The sequence below is a fragment of the Rana temporaria genome, chromosome 5 (genome assembly GCF_905171775.1).
Source record: "Rana temporaria chromosome 5, aRanTem1.1, whole genome shotgun sequence".
NCBI classification, from domain to species: Eukaryota; Metazoa; Chordata; class Amphibia; order Anura; family Ranidae; genus Rana; species Rana temporaria.
Genome location: NC_053493.1, coordinates 294,904,289 through 294,925,050, shown reverse-complemented (window position 1 = coordinate 294,925,050; position 20,762 = coordinate 294,904,289). Strand labels below are relative to the sequence as shown.

Below are 20,762 nucleotides of genomic sequence, written 5' to 3'. Positions count from 1 at the left end.
TACAACACATGTAGAAGCTCAGAGCAGCATATATTAGCAGGACCTCTCTATTCTCCCTTTCTGTCTAATTGGGAATGGGAAGTTTTTGCTATGGTTACATGATTTTTCTATGGTATTATCGTGCATCTCAAAATCCAAAATCGACAACATTATCAGAAAAGCTAATCCTACAAGAAAAATGTTTTTAACAAACAAATGGTTTACTACTATACTATATACTATATTTCTTTGATCTCAGTTGTATTAGAACAATCTTGGTGAAACTACAAAATAACAGAAATAGACCTCAATAAGTACACTATTGCATACAATACTGCATACATAGCAGAAAAAATGATATGCAATACAAGATGAGATAGAAAAAAATTACTTTTTAAGTTCTCTAAGGGGTGATGGCGATAGATTGAGCAAGACATGTCCTACTCCCTGCAGTGTCTTCTCAAAGCATGGTGGCTGTTTTCACTTCCTGTGAAGATTCTACCCAGAATTCCCTGCTTACTAACAACTTCCTTAACTACACACACAGTGAATTAAAGCGGAGGTTCACCCAAAAACACAACTATGTACCATCCAAACCAGCATACTAGCATCGGCTACAGTATGCCTTTTTTTTTGCGCTGTACTTACGGTTTAATCCGTAACTTTCGTTTCAGACACCCGCGGGGAGTAGGCATTCCTATGAAGAGTGGAACATGATTGATGGCCGGCTATGGCGCGTCACACATTCCGAAAATAGCCGGAGTAGGACTCGGCTCTTCACGGTGCTATACGGCGCCTGAGCACAGACTAGGAGCTGACTGCGCAGGCACCGTATATGTCCGCGTCCTATTTCGGCTTTTTTCGGAAGGCATGACGCGCCATAGCTGGACATCAATCATGTACCCCTCTTCATAGGAACGCCCATTTCCCGGCCGGAGTCTGAAACGAAAGTTACGGATTAAACCGTAAGTACAGCAAAAAAAAAAGGCATACTGTAGCTGACGCTAGTATGCTAGTTTGTATGGTAGATAAAGATATATATATTTTTTTTTTTTAAGGGTGAACCCCCGCTTTAAATAAACAGAACTGAAGCAATACCAAAAAAGGACGCTAGATGGCCCCTGCAATATCCGCATATGATTGTCTTATGTAAATTACAAACCTTAAATCTTATTTTAACAACACAGATACAGGTAATCAGAATTTAAGTCTGGTGGACAGAACAATATGTCCTTATCAATTTCATTGATATTTAGTCAAATGTTCTGTAGTTTGAGGTTTGTGAATTCAGTTTCCTTGAATTAATAGAAAGTTAAAAAGTGAAGCTTCGGTTTAAATACCATACCTAATGGGGGGGGGGGGGGAACTTTTGCAGTAAAGTCTATACTAATCTGATTTTGACAGCTACTCTAAAGAAGGGGCTTGGTTGCTTAAGTGATTTTTAGACTGCATTTAACAAATCTTGTCTGAAATTGTTCATAAAACAATTGCAGCCTATTGGTGTGACCTACACAATTAGAAATGTATTGAATCCTGGAGGATGGTAAAATCTCAACTCAGTCTTTTAGTTTTCTTTCATAAAGTCAGTACCTATTTTTTATCCCAGGGATCCGTTTTCAGTCCTGAGGCTATAGGACAGAATTGGAATTTGACACTCAGGCTAACATGCCTGCTCTGATAAAGCAATATTAAATAAATAAAATAAATTAATCTAAGGATTCACTAATACAAGAATGCAAATATTACAGATGCCCATTGCTCATTTATTCTCTTTTTTTCCATCCATACATGGTAACTGGTAAGAATTTTTCTTCTGTGCTTTTGGAGTGTAGAAACAGTACAATTTTCAACTCAATATAGAACTAAATTAGCTTTTTATCTCTTCATAAAAGGAGAGGAAAGCTTCTCTGAAGCAGCACATGAATTTCAAGAACTTCCATTCTTCAAAGAAGACATTTTGACTGTGTTTGAAAGTAAGTGCACTTCATTAGCAATATCTGTCAGCATATATTGCCTTTACCCTTATATTATTCTGTATTTCTAATGTTCTTGTTCTTTTGATCCAGATGTTACTCAATGACTATTTTGGTCACTCTACCTGAGCACACATTAAAATATACCACACAAAATCGGTCAGATCCTAACTTTGGATGGACACTAGTAACTTTATTCTCCTATTTGCTTTTGACCTCTTAGTAATCCAGTAGGAAAAATCTCATGCTGCTTCAATTTCTCACGTGGTCCAGAATCTCCTACAGCTATGGATCTTAAACTGTGGCTCATTAGATGATATTGCTCCCACTGACCCCAACAATGGGTCCTCCCAAGTCACCATTTATAGCACACTATATCTTCAACTGATACCAATGATGTGGCACTATTCCTCCCACAAACAACAACTATGTGACTTTATATATCCCCACCTTGACCACAGGCACTAGACAATGTTTTACTTTGAGAACCAACCTTGTAGCCACAGTCTGCCCCTAAAGTCTTAACCATGAACTGGCCCTTTCTTTGACCATAACAGTCAAACAAACCTGGGAATCCAAGGGCTAGGAAGTCCTTGCTAGAGTGCCAGACAGGTACAGGATCAAGCCTGATGAGTGTCAAACATTGTGCTGTAGTTTTTATTTTTGTATAGGGTGATGGGTTCATTATTGAGATTCCATACTGTTTTTTTTTAATAACCATTATTCAAATGCATTTTGTTTTATGCATTTTGCAACCTCCTTTTTAGAACAAAAAAAGAAAAAAAAATAGCTGTGTCCTTCCACCCAAAGTCTATTCTGAATGGAGAAAATTGTTTTGCTCAGTTTTTCTCTGGGATTGGTAACTCCCAGATTAGGTCCTAGAGTCTCAAGATTTATAAGAGTCTAGGGAAGGATGAAGCCTCTGGCTCTGTGTCCAAGTCTTAGGCCCCGTACACACGACCAAACATGTATGCTGAAACTGGTCCGCGGGCCAGTTTCAGCATACATGTTCGGTCGTGTGTAGGCGCGAGCGGGCCGAATTCCAGCAAACATTTGCCCGCCGAGCCTTTTCCAAGCGGGCAAATATTCGTGGACGTGTTTTAAAACCGTCCGCTGGAATCCTGCCCGCTCGGACATGTACGGTCGTCAGTACAGACCTACCGTACATGTCCAGGCACCCGCCGTCCCTCGCATGCGTCGAATGACTTTGACGCATGCGTGGAAGCCTTTAAATGGCAGGCCCGCCCACGTCTCCGCGTCATCGTCGCGGCGACGACGCGGACACGCCCGGCGTATTGTTTACGCGCGGACTTCTGTACGATGGTTAGTACAACCATCGTACAGAAGCCCTCTGGCAGGCATGTACGGTGAAAACGGTCCGACGGACTGGTTTCATCGTACATGTTTGCCCGTGTGTACCGGGCCTTACTGGTGGCCTGTGTGTGTGTGTATGTATGTATGTATGTGTATATATACCGCATAAGAAGCTCTTAAAGGTGTGTTCCAGGCATTTTTTGTGTTTATTAAAAGTCAGCAGCTACAAAAAGTGTAGCTGCTGGCTTTTAATAAACACACACTCACCTGCTCCACGTTCCAGCGACGCGCCGACCGGGCTCCGCTCCTCTCCCCCCCTTCCCGGCCGGCGTCTTCATCCTAAGTGTGGGCACCCAGCCGTGACAGCTTTCGGCTTCACGGCCGGGCACCCACTGTGCATGCGAGAGCAGCGCTGCGCTCTCTCATTGGACAGGCCATCGCATGGGACCTGTCATGTGTCCCAGGCGATCGCCTACAGGGAGGGGCTGCAGTAAGGCGATTAAGCTATTCGCCTTACCAGCCCCTCGGCGGAAGGAGGAAGTGGGACAGGAAGTCCCACTCCTCCTGAAGCCCCCACTAACCCCCCAAAAAAAATTACATGCCAAATGTGGCATGTAAGGGGGCGAGGGGTGGGTTAAGCGGAAGTTTCAATTTTGGGTGGAACTCCGCTTTTAGGTCCAGTTCACAAAAATGGACCAGAATGTTAATTACCCTGGTTTTTTTTCTGGCGGTATCGAGGGACCCACAGGCTTAACAACTGATGGCTCAACAGCTGTCAGCGCTTCCCCGCTGACAGCTGATTGTAAAAAAAAGATCAGACAATTTAAAAAGTATGAGCAAAAAAACAGCGTAGCCCCCCCCCCCAAGCCATGTCAGGCCCTTTGGGTCTGGTATGTATTATGGGGTGGGACCCCACACCGCTTAAAAAAACAAATGGGTTTTTTTCATACTTTTTAATTTTTGACATTTTTTTCTTTACAATCAGCGGAAGCCTGCTGACAGCTAATGAGGTATCTGTTGTTAAGGACACGACGGTTGGCTTCCCAGCCCGCTCTTTAGAAACCAGCTCAATGCAGTAAATTACTGCATTAACTAATGCAGTAATTACCACTAAATCTAACAAATGCTGCATTCAGTATTTATACCAACATGCAATTGAATGCAAAATGGTTGCAAAATTTTTAGTTTGGATATACAAGAATAATACCAGTTGATCAAGTATAGATAGAATGAAATGTCTAATGGAATTGTTTTTTCAGGATGAGTTCCTGACTCACCGTGCCTTCAAAAAGTATTCATACCCATTGACATTTTCCACATTTTGTCATGGTAAAACCAAAAAGATAAATGTATTTTATTGGGATTGTTTGTGATAGACCAACAAAGTTTACATAATTGTGAAGTGGAAGGAAAATGATAAATTGTTTTAATTTTTTTTTTTTTTTTTTTTTTACAAATAAATATCTGAAAAGTGTGGCGTCTGTATTCAGCCCATTTACTTTAAAACCCCTAACTAAAATCTAGTGGAAGTCACCCATTTAGTAAATAGAGTCCACCTGTGTGTAATTTAATTTCAGTATAAATATAGCTGTTCTGTGAAGTCCTCAGAGGTTTGTTAGAGAACGTTGGTGAACAAACTGCATCATGAAGGCCAAGGAATACACCAGACAGGGATAAAGTTGTAGAGAAGTTTAAAGCGGGGTTAGGTTACAAAACAAATATACCAAGCTTTGAACATCTCACAGAGCACTGTTTCATCCATCATCCGAAAATGGAAAGAGTAAGGCACAACTGCAAACCTACCAAGACATGGGTATCCACCTAAACTGACAGGCCGAGCAAGGAGAGCATTAATCATAGAAGCAGTCAAGAGGCCAATGGTAACTCTGGAGGAGCTCTGGATTCACAGCTCAGGTGGGAGAATCTGTCCACTGGACAACTATTAGTCGTGCACTCCACAAATCTGGCCTTTATGGAAGAGTAAAATACAAGGCAATCAGGAGAAAACCTGTTGGAGTCTGCAAAAGACTTGAACTGGGGCGGAGGTTCACCTTTCAGCAGGACAACAACCCTAAACAAACAGCAAGAGCTACAATGGGTTGGTTTAGATCAAAGAAAAAGAAAAAACACGAACCCAGTTGGAAAATTTCCCCTCTTTTTCTGTTCTGAGGATCCACTGAAAATTAGGCATTTTCCTTCAGTGATAAGTCACTGGGACAAAAAAGAGACCACTGATAAATTACACGGACACAGCTAATGGGGCCATGTTGCACCTGTAGTGAACCCTATGAAGCCTATGAAGTCAGTGGCACCTTGTAAATATACCTGCAACAGGGGCATCGATTGAAACCGACAGGAATACTTGACATAATCCAATCGTAATAATATAGCATAGTAAACAGTTACTTGACCTCCTAATGTGCATTCCCATGGGCATGCACACACACACTTTTTTTTTATAAGGGCTGCCGTTTAACAAGCTGGCAACCTGGTAAAGGTAAGCTGGGGTGCATATGCTCCCTCCTGAATTAGAGCTGTATTATCAAGTGCAGATGAGAAGGTGGCAAAAGAAAAACAATTGTAACAATTTTTCTTTTGTATTTCTGAAGTCAAATTAAAGATGATGCTGACTTAAATATAACTCAAGAAAGCACAGAAATAAGATTACATTTTTTAAACTCCCCACACAAAATGGTAAGTTGGCTACAGTTGCTTCTTTAGCAAATACCACATGCATATCTTCAGTACATAAACGGAGGATACCTAAACCCAGCATAGGCCTACTAGGAATGCACAACAGTTGCAGAGATGGTGACAGGACAATTGCCTTGGCTTTGCATTGATAACTTGGTAAGGAATCCTCAGACAAACTGGTGTCAGGGTTCTGGTCTGAACCTTTGTCCTCTGTGGTGTCTAGCTGTAGTTCTTGCTGTGCTGGACAGATCCCTATCTGATCTCTTAGGACAATTTTGCCTTGTATCTTGTTTCTCGTGAACCTCAATCTTTGCTCCTCCCATGATCTTCCTGATTTAAGCTAGGTCTCTGGACTTCCTGTTTGCCTGATTATTGTGCTCTCTCTAGCCGATATCTTGCTCGTTTGCATACCTGTAACTCTCCTTTTTCTTCACTACCACTCATTGCTGACCTTTTTGGCTTGTCCCTTGACTAAGCTTCTGTGTCACGTACCTGATAGACTGACCTTGTAATTTCAGTCTCCTTTCTTGTATCTCCAGCCCAGGCCCCACTGAGCGTAGAATAGATTATACCAAGGTACAGGAGGAACATGAGTGCCTGTGTTGCAGAGCTTGTGGCTGGAGTTGTAGACTCTGTGGGTCAGGCAAAACATCAGGCCAGGAACCAAGATGATCCTGGATAGATCAGCTGAGGTTAAAGGGGTACTTCACCAGGTTTGCAGGTTCAGGATGTGTGGCTTGCCATAGCTCCCCACAGACTTGAGACCGGAGCACACTGTGTCCACTGGAGCTGGGATGAGGTGCAGCCAGTTCAGACACTCAGAAGTAACATGAAGCCAAACAGGAGACAGAAGCATAGTCAGAAGTATGGCCAGAGTCAACAATGAGTGGGCAGTGAGGTACCAAGGCTTCAGACCGGAGCAAAAATGGGGGTGGTTCTGGTGGAAACTGTAGTTCAAATGATGCCAGAGAACCTGAGTCTGTGTTATTGTAATGAGTGTGGATCAGGGGAGAGCAAAAACTGTGGAAGATGGATGTGATATCCAGGGGTAAAGAAGAAATGGTCCATAACTCAGGGCAGGCCTCTTCGGGATTGCAGAAGCACGCTCCAAAACATGTATAAAAAGGGTAAAGAAAGAGTTGCCTTCTAAGTATGAACTGTAGAAACTTTATGATACAATAAAAACAAACACTTACTTTGTTTTTATTGTACCATAATGTGAGTGTTTGTTTTTATTGTATTATACTGATTCTACAGTTCATACTTAGAAGGCGTCACTTTTTTTACTCTTTCTCAGACAGGAGCGAGGTTGGGAGTAAGCCAAAGTCAGGAATGGATGATCAGAAGCATTAACAGAATCCAGGGTCAGGACAAAACAACATTTTTGGTAGAACAAATCCCAAAAGGTGTATATTGATTGGTTTGCGCAAAAGTTATAGCGTCTACAAACTATGGGATCGATTTTAGTGTATTATTATTATTATTATTATTTTTTACTTGCAATGCCGGCGATCTGCGATGATTTTTTTTTTTTTTTTTGGGACCAGTGACACCAATACAGTGATAAAAAAATAAAAAAATACACTGATCCCTGTATAAATGACACTGGCAGGGAAGGGGTTAAAACTAGGGGGCACTCAAGATGCTAAATGTGTTCCCTGGGAGGTGCTTTTTAACTGAAGGGGGGAAGAGATTGTGATTCAGCTTAGCCACCCAGTAAATGTATGTGGGTCGGTCGGGAAGCAGTTAAAGTGGTTGTTAAGGCTAAAGTTTTTTTTAAATGTTTTTTTTACATAAAAAAAATAAAAACTTGGGTACAAATATTTACCCAAAACATCACACAATGGTTTATGTAACAAGGAAGAGCTGACTCATGGCTAATCCCATCATAGAGGATGCTCCAAGTTAGTCAAATTAGCCAACATATACTAGAAACATTAAGTTGATTAAACAACTAGCCACCTGGACGATAATTAGACAATAAGTGACCTAATTAATAGGGTTGAGCGAACCCGAACTGTAAAGTTCGGGTTCGTATCAGACTTTTGGATTTTTGGGACCCGAACCCGGACAATTTACTGTAGGTTCGGGTCCGGTGTTCAGCAATGTAATGGCGCGCTGCAGGGCAGCCAATTACCATTTGTTTTACTCGTGTGACCTAGAAGCCATCACAGCTATGCCTACTAATGGCATGGCTGTGATTGGCCAGTGCAGCTTGTGACCCAGCATGTGACACAGCCTCTATATAAGCTAGAGGCACATAGCACAGCTCGTCATTCTGCTTTAGATAGGGTAAGGAAAGGCTGCTGCTGCTGCTGCTGCTGCTGCTGCGAGGGAGAGATTTAGATAGGAGTCAGACTGTCCTGCTTCAGAAATCAAATTACTCAGCGATCTACATAGCACAGCAAGTCACTCTGCATTAGATACTTTAGGGAAAGGTTCCTGATTTTGCTTGTAGGGAGAGAAATATATAGCAGTCAGTCCTGCTTCAGAAATCAAATTATACCAGCACTGCATATGTTACTGTGAGATACACCCTTTAGATACTTTTCTTCTATTGTTCTATTCGAAAAACACCCATTTAGGGAAAAAATATATATATTTTGCAGTTTTTCTTCCAGTGTTTGCAGTGTTTCCTGCATATCTGTACATGTGAGATACACACTTTAGATACTGTTTTTCTATTGTGCTATTCAAATTTTTTTTTATTTAGGGCACTTTTTTTTTTTTTTTGGTGCGTTTCCTGCATATCTGTACGTGTGAGATACACCCTTTAGATACTGTTCTTCTATTGTGCTATTAAAAAAACACCCATTTAGGGCAACATCCTACATTTGAGAAATATGAGGAGAACGTCAAATAAGGGACGTGGCCCCGGTCGTGGTGCTGCTGGTGGAGCTCCTGTTGCAGGGAGAGGACGTGGTTGATCTGTGCCAGCTACACGCACAAGTGAAACACCTTCCTTAGGTGCGAGTAGGCGACAGAGCCTGCAGCGGTATTTGGTCGTACCTAATCCGGCTCTACGAATGTTGAGGCCAGGAGCAGAACAGGCGGTAGTAGATTGGGTTGCTGACAGTGCCTCCAGTTCCTTCACATTGTTTTCCAACCAGTCTTGTGCTGAAAGTTCAGAGTTGGCGCCTGCAGCTGATGTCCACCATCAGTCTTTCACCTCACCCTCTTGCAAATCACCCAAGCAGTCTAAACCCCAAAGCATGCAGAAGTCTCTTCTGCTTTTTGATGACTCTGTTAGCATGTTTTCCCAGGGCCATCCACCTAGCCCTGCCCCAGAAGTGGAAGAGATTGAGTGCACCGATGCCCAACCACTTATATTTCAAGATGAGTACATGGGGGGACCATCGCAGCATGTCTCGGATGATGAAGAAACACAGTTGCCAACTGCTGCTGCTTTTCACAATTGTGCAGACCGACAAGGGCAGTAGTGAAGACTGGGTGGAAGATGATGTGGAGGACGATGAGGTCCTCGACCCCACATGGAATCAACGTCATGCAGGTGACCTGTGTAGTTTGGAGGAAGAGGCGGTGGTCGCACAGAGCCACCAGCACAGCAGAATAGGGAGCAGGGTACAAAAGCTGGTAGGGTCTACATTGGCCCTAATGTATGAATGTAAGTTAGGGACATTGGAGTGTAAGCTCCCTGAGGGCAGGCACTGATGTGAAGTCTACAATATATATGTAAAAAAAAAAGCGCTGTGTAAATTGTCGGCGCTATATAAGTACCTGTAATAAAATATATTGCAGCTTACCAGTCCTTAGTAATGAATGCTGCATTAGTTTTCTTATTTCAGGCTAATAATTATTACGTACAGAATTTTCTATCCTTGTACCTAACTTGCACTGAACTGAAATCTTAACTCTCCATCTGAATTATAAACTTGCCTCTATTTAATGTCAACATCTGAACGGCAGCCTAGCATGGCAACATACTAAGTATGGTGAGTGAAAAAATGTAACTAATGTAGCCACCACATCCAAGGGCAGATAAGCTGCAATATATAGATTTTTTTTTTTTGGTATGATGTGCATTTCCCCCACCTAAAATCTAACACTCAAGCTAACCCATAAACCCCAGCCAGTAACAACTCTTGAACTCATACCGCACTTAACCTTAATTTAACCCTAATGCCTATCCTTAATCCTAACATTCGGCCTACTTTTCAACCAACAGTGAACCCAACAGCTAAACTTAATTGTCTACCCCTTGACCCTAACACAATCCTAACATAGTCCCTAAAATAATCCCCCAACAATAAATTGACCTATGCAGCAGCATACTGTACTTCTTTATCCAATGCCTTTTGACGCGGTATTTAACCAGATTGTAAAACTATTGATTCATTTATTTATTTCTGTGCACATCACAATACAAATTATCTACTGTTGTAATTGCCATTTTCAGTATATATTCATGGCTTTAAATATTCCTAATTATATAAACCTGGCCAATTTTCAAGACATTTATTGTACATCCAATTTATATGGAAAATGTTTCATTAGTGAGCAGAAAATATTATTTTACTTTATTGGAAACATTATTATAAAAAGGCACGTATTAGATAGCTTTGGTGGACCTTTTAAAATTGTTTCCTCAGACGATGCAGCACACTGGAAATTGGATGAAATTTCAATGCATTACAGATTAGGTTATCAAGACCTTTTGACCAATACATTTTGGCAAAAGAAATGGTACAATCACTTATGTTTTAGTCATTGCATGCTTGTTACAGAACGTTTAACAAAGTTTTGCTCCACAGTGATTTTCTTAACCTCTGCATAGCCCATATTTGCAAAGAACAAACACAAAATTGTATAAAAAGTACAGTTGAATTATGTATTGCATTTTATAAAAAAAAAAATTCAGGCTATTGAGCACACAATAGATCAGTGAGACAGTAAAATGTTAAAGGTCATGGCATGAATATGATCTATAATGCTTTAGTGCTTTAGGTATTCTTTTTATATTTGCAGAGTGGTGTTTTGTGTCATGCATTTTGTAATGAAAATAAATCGGCAATAAACCCAAAGTCAAAAATGTCATATATTGCCAATCATTCGATTTAAATTTTTCCTCCAGATTTCCTATGGGGCCCCTACAAGCCCCAATTTGCGCACCTACTTTACAGCGTGTCACCTGCCTCCAGATTCAGCGTGTCACTTGCCACTGTCACCTGCCTCCAGGTTTAGCGTGTCACTTGCCACTGTCACCTGCCTCCAGATTCAGCGTGTCACTTTCCATCCATCCCCTGTCTGAGAGGCAGAGGAGGGGGGTCTGAGAGGCAGAGGAGGGGGCTGAGACAGACCACATATTGCTGTCCGATTCAAGGAATCCATATCTCCATCCCACAGGAGGAGGATGTCGTCTATGTACCTCGCCCGAAGTACCAATTCAGGTCTCTTCTGAGATATCCTCCTCCCACTTAGCCATAAACAGATTTGCCAAGCTGGGGGCGAATATTGCCCCCATAGCAACACCTTTTATGTTGGAAATAAAAGGTGTCGTTGAACCAAAAATAATTGTTTGGTTGCAAAGTAAAGCAAATCCATAATAAAATGTTGATATAATGGCACATTCCCATCTTAACCACTTGCCAACCGCGCACTGCAGTTATACGTCCACAAGGTGGCTCTGCTGGGCGAGAGCACGTAATATGACGTCCTCTCTTCCAGCCGCCACTAGGGGGCCCGCGCGCGCCCCCCGCTCGCCCCCGACTCCCGTGCGTGTGCCCGGCGGGCGCGATCGCCGCCGGGCACACGCGATCGCTCGGTACAGAGCGGGGACCGGGAGCTGTGTGTGTAAACACACAGCTCTCGGTCCTGTCAGCAGGGGAAATGCTGATCTTCGGTTCATACAATGTATGAACCGAGGATCAGTGTTTCCCCTAGTGAGGCCGCCCCCCCCCCCACAGTAAGAACACACCCAGGCATACTTAACCCCTTCCCCGCCCCCTAGTGTTAACCCCTTCACTGCCAGTGGCATTTTTATAGTAATCCAATGCATTTTTATAGCACTGATCGCTATAAAAATGCCAATGGTCCCAAAAATGTGTCAAAAGTGTCCGAAGTGTCCGCCATAATGTCGCAGTACCGAAAAAAAAAAATCGCTGATCGCTGCCATTACTAGTAAAAAAAATATAATAAAAATGACATAAAAATACCCCCTATTTTGTAAACGCTATAACTTTTGCGCAAACCAATCAATAAACGCTTATTGCGATTTTTTTTTTTACGAAAAATATGTAGAAGAAAACGTATCGGCCTAAACTGAGGAAAAAAAATGTTTTTTTATATATTTTTGGGGGATATTTATTATAGCAAAATGTAAAAAATATTCATTTTTTTCAAAATTGTTGCTCTATTTTTGTTTATAGCGCAAAAACTAAAAACCGCAGAGGTGATCAAATACCACCAAAAGAAAGCTCTATTTGTGGGAAAAAAAGGACGCCAATTTTGTTTGGGAGCCACGTCGCATGACCGCGCAATTGTCTGTTAAAGCGCGCAGTCCCGAATCGCAAAAAGTACTCTGGTCTTTGGGCAGCAATATGGTCCGGGGGGTAAGTGGTTAAGAGAGATTATTGTTTTACTGCTGCCAGGCCCAACTGGTGGGGAATGCAGGTGTATAAGGAGGCAACATCTGCAGTTACAAGAATGCAGTCTCTTGAGCAATTTGATGGTATCCTTTAGTGTCTCTTTAAATAGGATGGCATTCGCTTAACTAGAGGCTGGAGATAAAAATCAATATATTTACCCACTCGTGCGGTGACAGTCGATGCCACTCACTATTGGCCGACCTGGTGGGTATAGGGGGTCTTTATGTACCTTAGGAAGGTATTATAGGACAGAGATTCTAGGAGCGACTGGTACCAGATATGGTTTCTCTTTTTTTATCTAGGATCCTTTGACTCGCACCTTTTTTATCTAGCAACTTAATCAGTTATTTTTTTTGTATTTAATGGTGGGGTCACAGGCAACTTCATATATGTGTAGTTTTTCCACATTTTACAGTTCAATTTATATGATTTACGAAGGGTGGGACCTTTTTAATCTATCTAAAGTTTATTTTAAGTAAAATAATGATTAAAATGTGGAATACTTGGTTTACATAAGCTTGCCACTTCCATTGGCTCTGTGGCAAAAGGCTGAAATAGCCAACTTTGCAGCAGGAGGTTTAAATGGTGTTTGAACACAACAGCTGTACCAAAATATGACTTCTAACCAAATATATATATGTGTGTATATGTGTATGTGTGTATATATGTGTGTGTGTGTGTGTGTGTATGTATGTATGTATGTATGTATGTATGTGTGTGTGTGTGTGTATATATATGTATATATATATATATATATATATATATATATATATATATATATATATATATATATATATATATATATATATATAATTATTCTCTATATCTCCTGTATATAGTTAATCATAAATAAATGTTTGCTAAATAAAATGTCATTTACCCGATCACAAGTTTGAACCCTTCTTACAGTGATAGGTGCTTCAGGAGTTGTGGCAAATGTGGTGATGTCCACATTTGGTGGTCATGCCCACGTTTTATTGGGGTTCTTGTCCCTGGTCGTTGGACTTTTACACACTCACACACCTATCTGTAAGTATGCAAAACTGGCATTATTTCATTGTCAGGGCCAGGGCCGGTACAAGGCAGGGGCGGGAGGGACGAGTGCCCATGGCGCTACCATTTAGTTCAGGAGGGGGGCGCAATCAGCCGCGGTTGTGTGTTGTGTCACTGTCATACAGCGCAGGCAGCGGCAGTGGCACTTTACAAATCGTGTGCCGACTGGCTGCCGAGTGCGCTCCTTTCCTCCTGTGTGTTTACTCCCTGCGGCTGTTTACTCGCCCCCCCCTATGGAGGATTGGTGGATTCCAGCGTGACGTCACGCCGGATGCGAGGTGAAAGAGGGAGGACTCGTCTCTGCGCAGGGAGCTGTGTCGGCGTTTGCTGCCTGCCAGTGCCTAGTGCTACTGCAAGAAGATCAATACTGAAGTAGTCTGTGAAAAAGTAAGCAAACAATAATAGTAAAACAGTAAATAATTAAATGACTGTATTGGGGAGGAGGCGGACTGAGGTGACCATCATTTTTTACATCACATGCAGCCACTGTGCCCATCAAACGCAGCCACTGTGCCAACACATGCAGCCACTGTGCCACCATCAATTGTCGCCACTGTGCCCATCAAACGCAGCCACTGTGCCATCACACGCAGCCACTGTGCCATCACACGCAGCCACTGTGCCAACACACGCAGCCACTGTGCCACCATCAATTGTCACCACTGTGCCCATCAAATGCAGCCACTGTGCCATCAATTGTCGCCACTGTGCCCATCAAACGCAGCCACTGTGCCATCAATTGTCGCCACTGTGCCCATCACACGCAGCCACTGTGCCAATCACACGCAGCCACTGTGCCAATCACACGCAGTCACTGTGCCAATCACACGCAGTCACTGTGCCAATCACATGCAGCCACTGTGCCCATCACACGCAGCCACTGTGCCCATCACACGCAGCCACTGTGCCATCAATTGTCGCCACTGTGCCCATCAAACGCAGCCACTGTGCCAATCACACGCAGCCACTGTGCCAATCACACGCAGCCACTGTGCCAATCACATGCAGCCACTGTGCCAACACACGCAGCCACTGTGCCCATCAAACGCAGCCACTGTGCCAACACACGCAGCCACTGTGCCACCATCAATTGTCACCACTGTGCCCATCAAATGCAGCCACTGTGCCATCAATTGTCGCCACTGTGCCCATCAAACGCAGCCACTGTGCCATCAATTGTCGCCACTGTGCCCATCAAACGCAGCCACTGTGCCATCAATTGTCGCCACTGTGCCCATCAAACGCAGCCACTGTGCCAACACACGAACGACTGTGCCCATCAAATGCAGTCACTGTGCCCAAACGCAGCCACTGTGCCAATCCCATGCAGCCACTGTGCCCATCACACGCAGCCACTGTGCCCATCACACGCAGCCACTGTGCCCATCACACGCAGCCACTGTGCCATCAATTGTCACCACTGTGACCATCAAACGCAGCCACTGTGCCAATCACACGCAGCCACTGTGCCAATCACACGCAGTCACTGTGCCAATCACATGCAGCCACTGTGCCAACACACGCAGCCACTGTGCCCATCAAACGCAGCCACTGTGCCCATAACACGCAGCCACTGTGCCAACACACGCAGCCACTGTGCCATCAATTGTAGCCACTGTGCCCATCACACGCAGCCACTGTGCCCATCACACGCAGCCACTGTGCCCATCACACGCAGCCACTGTGCCCATCACACGCAGCCACTGTGCCCATCACACGCAGCCACTGTGCCCATCACACGCAGCCACTGCGCCCATCAAACGCAGCCACTCAGCTGTGCCCAAATGCAGCCACTGTGCCCATCAAATGCAGCCACTGTGCCCATCAAACGCAGCCACTCAGCTGTGCCCATCAAACGCAGCCACCGTGCCCATCAAACGCAGCCACCGTGCCCATCAAACGCAGCCACTCAGCTGTGCCCATTAAACGCAGCCACTGTGCCAATCACACGCAGTCACTGTGCCAATCACATGCAGCCACTGTGCCAACACACGCAGCCACTGTGCCCATCAAACGCAGCCACTGTGCCCATAACACGCAGCCACTGTGCCAACACACGCAGCCACTGTGCCATCAATTGTAGCCACTGTGCCCATCACACGCAGCCACTGTGCCCATCACACGCAGCCACTGTGCCCATCACACGCAGCCACTGTGCCCATCACACGCAGCCACTGTGCCCATCACACGCAGCCACTGTGCCCATCACACGCAGCCACTGCGCCCATCAAACGCAGCCACTCAGCTGTGCCCAAATGCAGCCACTGTGCCCATCAAATGCAGCCACTGTGCCCATCAAACGCAGCCACTCAGCTGTGCCCATCAAACGCAGCCACCGTGCCCATCAAACGCAGCCACCGTGCCCATCAAACGCAGCCACTCAGCTGTGCCCATTAAACGCAGCCACTGTGCCATCAAACGCAGCCACAGTCCTTTGTTCTTCTGCTTTAAGTATATTCTTTCTTAAAAACGGGGGGGGGGGGCGCAGTTTGCCATCTTCGCCCTGGGCACCAAATGGCCTTGTCCCAGCACTGGTCAGGGCCTAGCCTACTATCAACAGAAGCGCGCAACTTACCTATTTATTGCCGCTAAATGTGCCATTGCCAAGGCCTGGCAGTCATCTTCGGTGCCGTGTTCATTGGTGAAGAGCAATCTGACCACCTTGATGATCAATAAAAAGATGTCCAGGATCTTACATGACTCCCATAATTACATTTCTGAAAGTATGGGCTCCTTGGTGGTTGTATGCTCTCCCCACCCTCGCCGGTCCACCTCTCAGGTTTCCTATGTTATAGCCCTGGGCCATGGTAACTTATGTGGACCCGCTGCTCCCACCGTGTGGTCACCTAGTGGAAGTTCTATATAGCCAAAATGCAGTGGTGACTGCTCCATTAGGGGAGCACCGCCCCCTCCCCCCAAATCCACAGGCAGGGCACCGGATACATGGATTTCAGTGTGTGTGTGTATGTTGTGTTGTGTTGTGTTGTGTTTTTTAGCACGTGATTGGAGCCTGAGGCTCTAATTGGCTTAAAAAAGGAGTCGACTTGGGGTGTAGTGCTCTGCAAATTTATGTTCGCTATTATCTTCCTGCTTCTCCTCCCGGCAGCGGGTCTTAAGACTTGATTGGCCGAGAGGAGAAGCGACCGTACTGGCCAGGAGCAGGGGGTAGGCGCAGAGGAGGAGATGCAGGGGGAAGATGCCGAAGTTGCCTGCAACGTGGATGGGGTAAGTGCGGGGGGAGATTGATAGGTGAACAAACCCCCCCCCCCCCCAGTTGCTCCCGTCCACCCAACTAGGGGGGGTGGGGAGTTTGAACAACCAAACTGGAAGGCAGGGGCCGGGTGGTTTGTTTGGGTCCCCCCTCCAAAAAATAAAGCACCAGCCGCTATTGTTAAAATGGTTGTTGCACAAGACTTCACTCATGTCTGTATGACTTGTTTCTCATTGTGTAACCCCTGTGTGGGTGACTTGCTGTACTGTTCCTTTTGAGCGCAACAATAAAAACCATTGTACCCAAAGATGGGGACCTAATTGTAATCATAAAATAGAAATTTTAGTGCCCTGTTTATAAAGGGCTGTGGGGAAGAAGACACAGTAGGTTTTGAAGCTGGGTAAAAGCAATAAGTGTTTTAAAGGTAAGCTTATTAATTATCAAAGAAAAATAATGTCTTCTAATGTGAAACAAAAATATTATTTGTCAAATTTTAGGATTCCTAAAAAAGTATAAAAATATACCAAAAATCCCTGTGATTTCATATGTGCTATAAAATATTATTATAATTTTGGTTAATCTTTTTTTTTTTTTTTTTTTTTTATAGTTAATTTTTTTTTGTTCTTCTATTGTAGTCAAAGCTGAGTTAAGTAATAAAAGAAACCAGGGAAAAAAATCATGGAAAAGGAAAAGATATTTTGGAAGAGATAAATGTGCACATCGCAAACAAAAAGCTAATACCTCTACACTGACAGCAGTTCAGAAGAGAGATGATGCTCCTGAGAACGCCGAGAAGGACTATCAAGAGGATCTGGACAACAGAAGTAAAGGCAATCAATTTATACCATCAAAGGCACAAGAAAAATGTGACTCGGAAATCCACCAAGCAGCGGAAAACCTGCAACAAACAAATGTTATCTCTCCAGGATTCCAAACCAATATCCACAATTCTGAAAAAGAAAAGTTAGCCCCTGAACATAAAGCTATATGTGATTCAGTGGAGCAGATGGAGATAAGGGATTCAAAAATGAAAACCACAGAGGCAGTAGAGAGAGACCAGACATCACCAGAAAACCAGCAAAATTCAGATTGTAAAAGAAGGCCTCGTCCAAACTACTTTGTTGCCATTCCAGTCACCAATGATCAGGTATATGCCAAAGACTGTATTAAACAACCCTCCAACTTTAGAACTTAAGCATGAGGGGCACCTTCTAGGCACAGGGGGCCAGATTCACGTAGAAGTGCGGCGGCGTAACGTATCGTAGATACGTTACACCGCTGCAAGTTTTCATCGCAAGTGCCTGATTCACAAAGCACTTGCAATGAAAACCTACGCTGGCGGCCTCCGGCGTAAACCCGCGTAATTTAAAGGGGCGTGTGCCATTTAAATTAGGCGCGCTCCCGCGCCGGACCTACTGCGCATGCTCCGTTCTGAAATTACCGCCGTGCTTTGCGCAAACTGACGTCATTTTTTCGAACGGCGATGTGCGTAGCGTACTTCCGTATTCCCGGACGTCTTACGCAAACGACGTAAATTTTTTAATTTCGACGCGGGAACGACGTCCATACTTTATACAGCACATACGTGTGCTGAGTAAAGTTAGGGCACCCAAAACGACGACTAAATTTGCGACGGGAAACTAGACTAGCAGCGACGTAGCGAACGCGAAAAACCGTCGTGGATCGCCGTAACTCCTAATTTGCTTACCCGACGCTGGTTTACGATGCAAACTCCCCCCAGCGGCGGCCGCGGTATTGCATCCTAAGATCCGACAGTGTAAAACAATTACACCTGTCGGATCTTAGGGATATCTATGCGTAACTGATTCTATGAATCAGTCGCATAGATACTCTGAGAGATACGACGGAGTATCTGAGATACTCCGTCGTATCTCCTTTGTGAATCTGGCCCAGGGTGTGCACTGGGTTTGGCTACATTGCACTGAATATTGGTTGTGGGTTAAAGATGCACAGTTAAATCCCAAAACACAAATGTTATATATTGCAGCTTATCACACCTTAGATGTGGTGGCTGCATTAAGATTTGTGCATCGCTCAAGGGCTGAACCCTCACCCTACTGCTCCAAACCTCTATCCCATATGAAGGGTGCGGTCCCTCCTGCAACCAGGAAATCAAATAGGACTCAATGGTCGCACTCCTGTGCAATAACTTTATTTCTGATTGCATGTACAACACATGGTAAACTACAAGAACCAGCTGATGTATGTAAAAAATATGTATATTCAGAAGAAGACAATGTAAAGGTCTTTTTAGTATCTTTTTGTATCTCTTTTTGACTTTTTTGTAGCTCTTTTTGGTGATTTCTTCGTAGCTTTTTGTAGTGGTGCGTTTTTTTCTTTTTTTTCTAGTTAGTATTTAAATTTGATAGGACAATATTATGTTAATCATAAGGCCTAGTACACACGAGAGGATTTATCCGCGGATACGGTCCACCGGACCGTATCCGCGGATAAATCCTCTCGAGGATTTCCACGGATTTGGATCCGATGGAGTGTACTCACCATCGGATCGAAATCCGCGCCGAAATCCCCTCGCGATGACGTGTCGCGCCGTCGCCGCGATGATGACGCGGCGACGTGCACGACGCTGTTATAAAAGGAATTCCACGCATGCGTCGAATCATTACGACGCATGCGGGGGATCCCTTCGGACGGATCGATCCGGTGAGTCTGTACAGACCACCGGATCGATCCGCGGGAGCCAATTCAAGCGGATAGATTTGTAGACATGTCTACAAATTTTTATCTGCTGGAATTGGGAAATTTCCACGGATAAATATCCGCAGGAATGTACACACCATAGAATCTATCCGCTGAAACCGATCCGCTGAGATTTTTCAGCGGATGGATTCTATCGTGTGTACGGGGCCTAAGGGTTTTTATGGTAAGTGAGGTCTGTTTCGGACTATAGGGGATTTTTTTTTGTATATGTAATAGTAATATGAAAGGTAGCTGTGGCATTCAGACATTTTGTCTGATCACATTTACTGTTGCTTTATGTGTAGAAATATCTGAAAAAAATAAAATGTAAAAAAATAAAAATCCTTATAGACATAACTTTTAGAGACGAAACAATCTTCATGTTTTTTTCACTTTTTTTTCTCTCTTTTTTGTTAGAGAGAAGAAATATCGATTTTTTTTTTTTTTCCTAGATGTTTTGAAATTGTTTAATAATGGAGTCATTTGTTACAATATATAATGAGTTTTTTTTATCAATAACATTTTTAGTTATGCTAGTTCTATGAATATGAAAACCTTTTCACAAATCTTTATTTTTTTGTATGTATGTATGTATGTATGTATGTCTCAGAAGGAAATCTGTGAGAGAGGAGCTCTGCTTGGATTTAAATAGTTTTGCTTTACCACATGTTTTGTGGGTGATGGGGACCAGACCCACACCGTATAGAGGAGTCTACTGTTTAGTTTAGGGCAAGTTGTTTATTGTTTTTGTTTGTTTTTTATGACTTTAAAATCCTCTTCTAAATAAAGCTGGCAACCTGCCAAAACTTTTTTGTATGTGAATTAACACATGTGGAATTATACATAACAAAAAAGTGTGAAACCACTGAAAATATATTTCATATTCTAGGTTCTTCAAAGTAGCCACCTTTTGCTTTGATTACTGCTTGGCACACTCTTGGCATTCTCTTGATGAGCTTCAAGAGGTAGTCACCTGGCGCAGCACCCCATCACTCTCCTTCTTGGTCAAATAGCCCTTACACAGCCTGGAGGTGTGTTTGGGGTCATTGTCCTGTTGAAAAATAAATGATGGTCCAACTAAACGCAAACCGGATGGAATAGCATGCCGCTGCAAGATGCTGTGGTGCCATGCTGGTTCAGTATGCCTTCAATTTTGATTAAATCCCCAACAGTGTCACCAGCAAAGCACCCCCACACCATCACACCTCCTCC

At 43.7% G+C, this 20,762-nt stretch overlaps 1 protein-coding gene across 1 annotated transcript in view; it reads left to right on the top strand.

Annotated features, from left to right (window-relative positions):
• LOC120940886 (A-kinase anchor protein 7-like) overlaps window positions 1-20,762 on the top strand; it is a 159,192-nt gene that overhangs the window by 41,975 nt on the left and 96,455 nt on the right. The window contains exons 2-3 of the mRNA XM_040353997.1: window positions 1,872-1,952; window positions 17,465-17,976. Coding sequence (XP_040209931.1) covers window positions 1,872-1,952; window positions 17,465-17,976 — 593 coding nt within the window. The remainder of the gene's footprint in view (window positions 1-1,871; window positions 1,953-17,464; window positions 17,977-20,762) is intronic.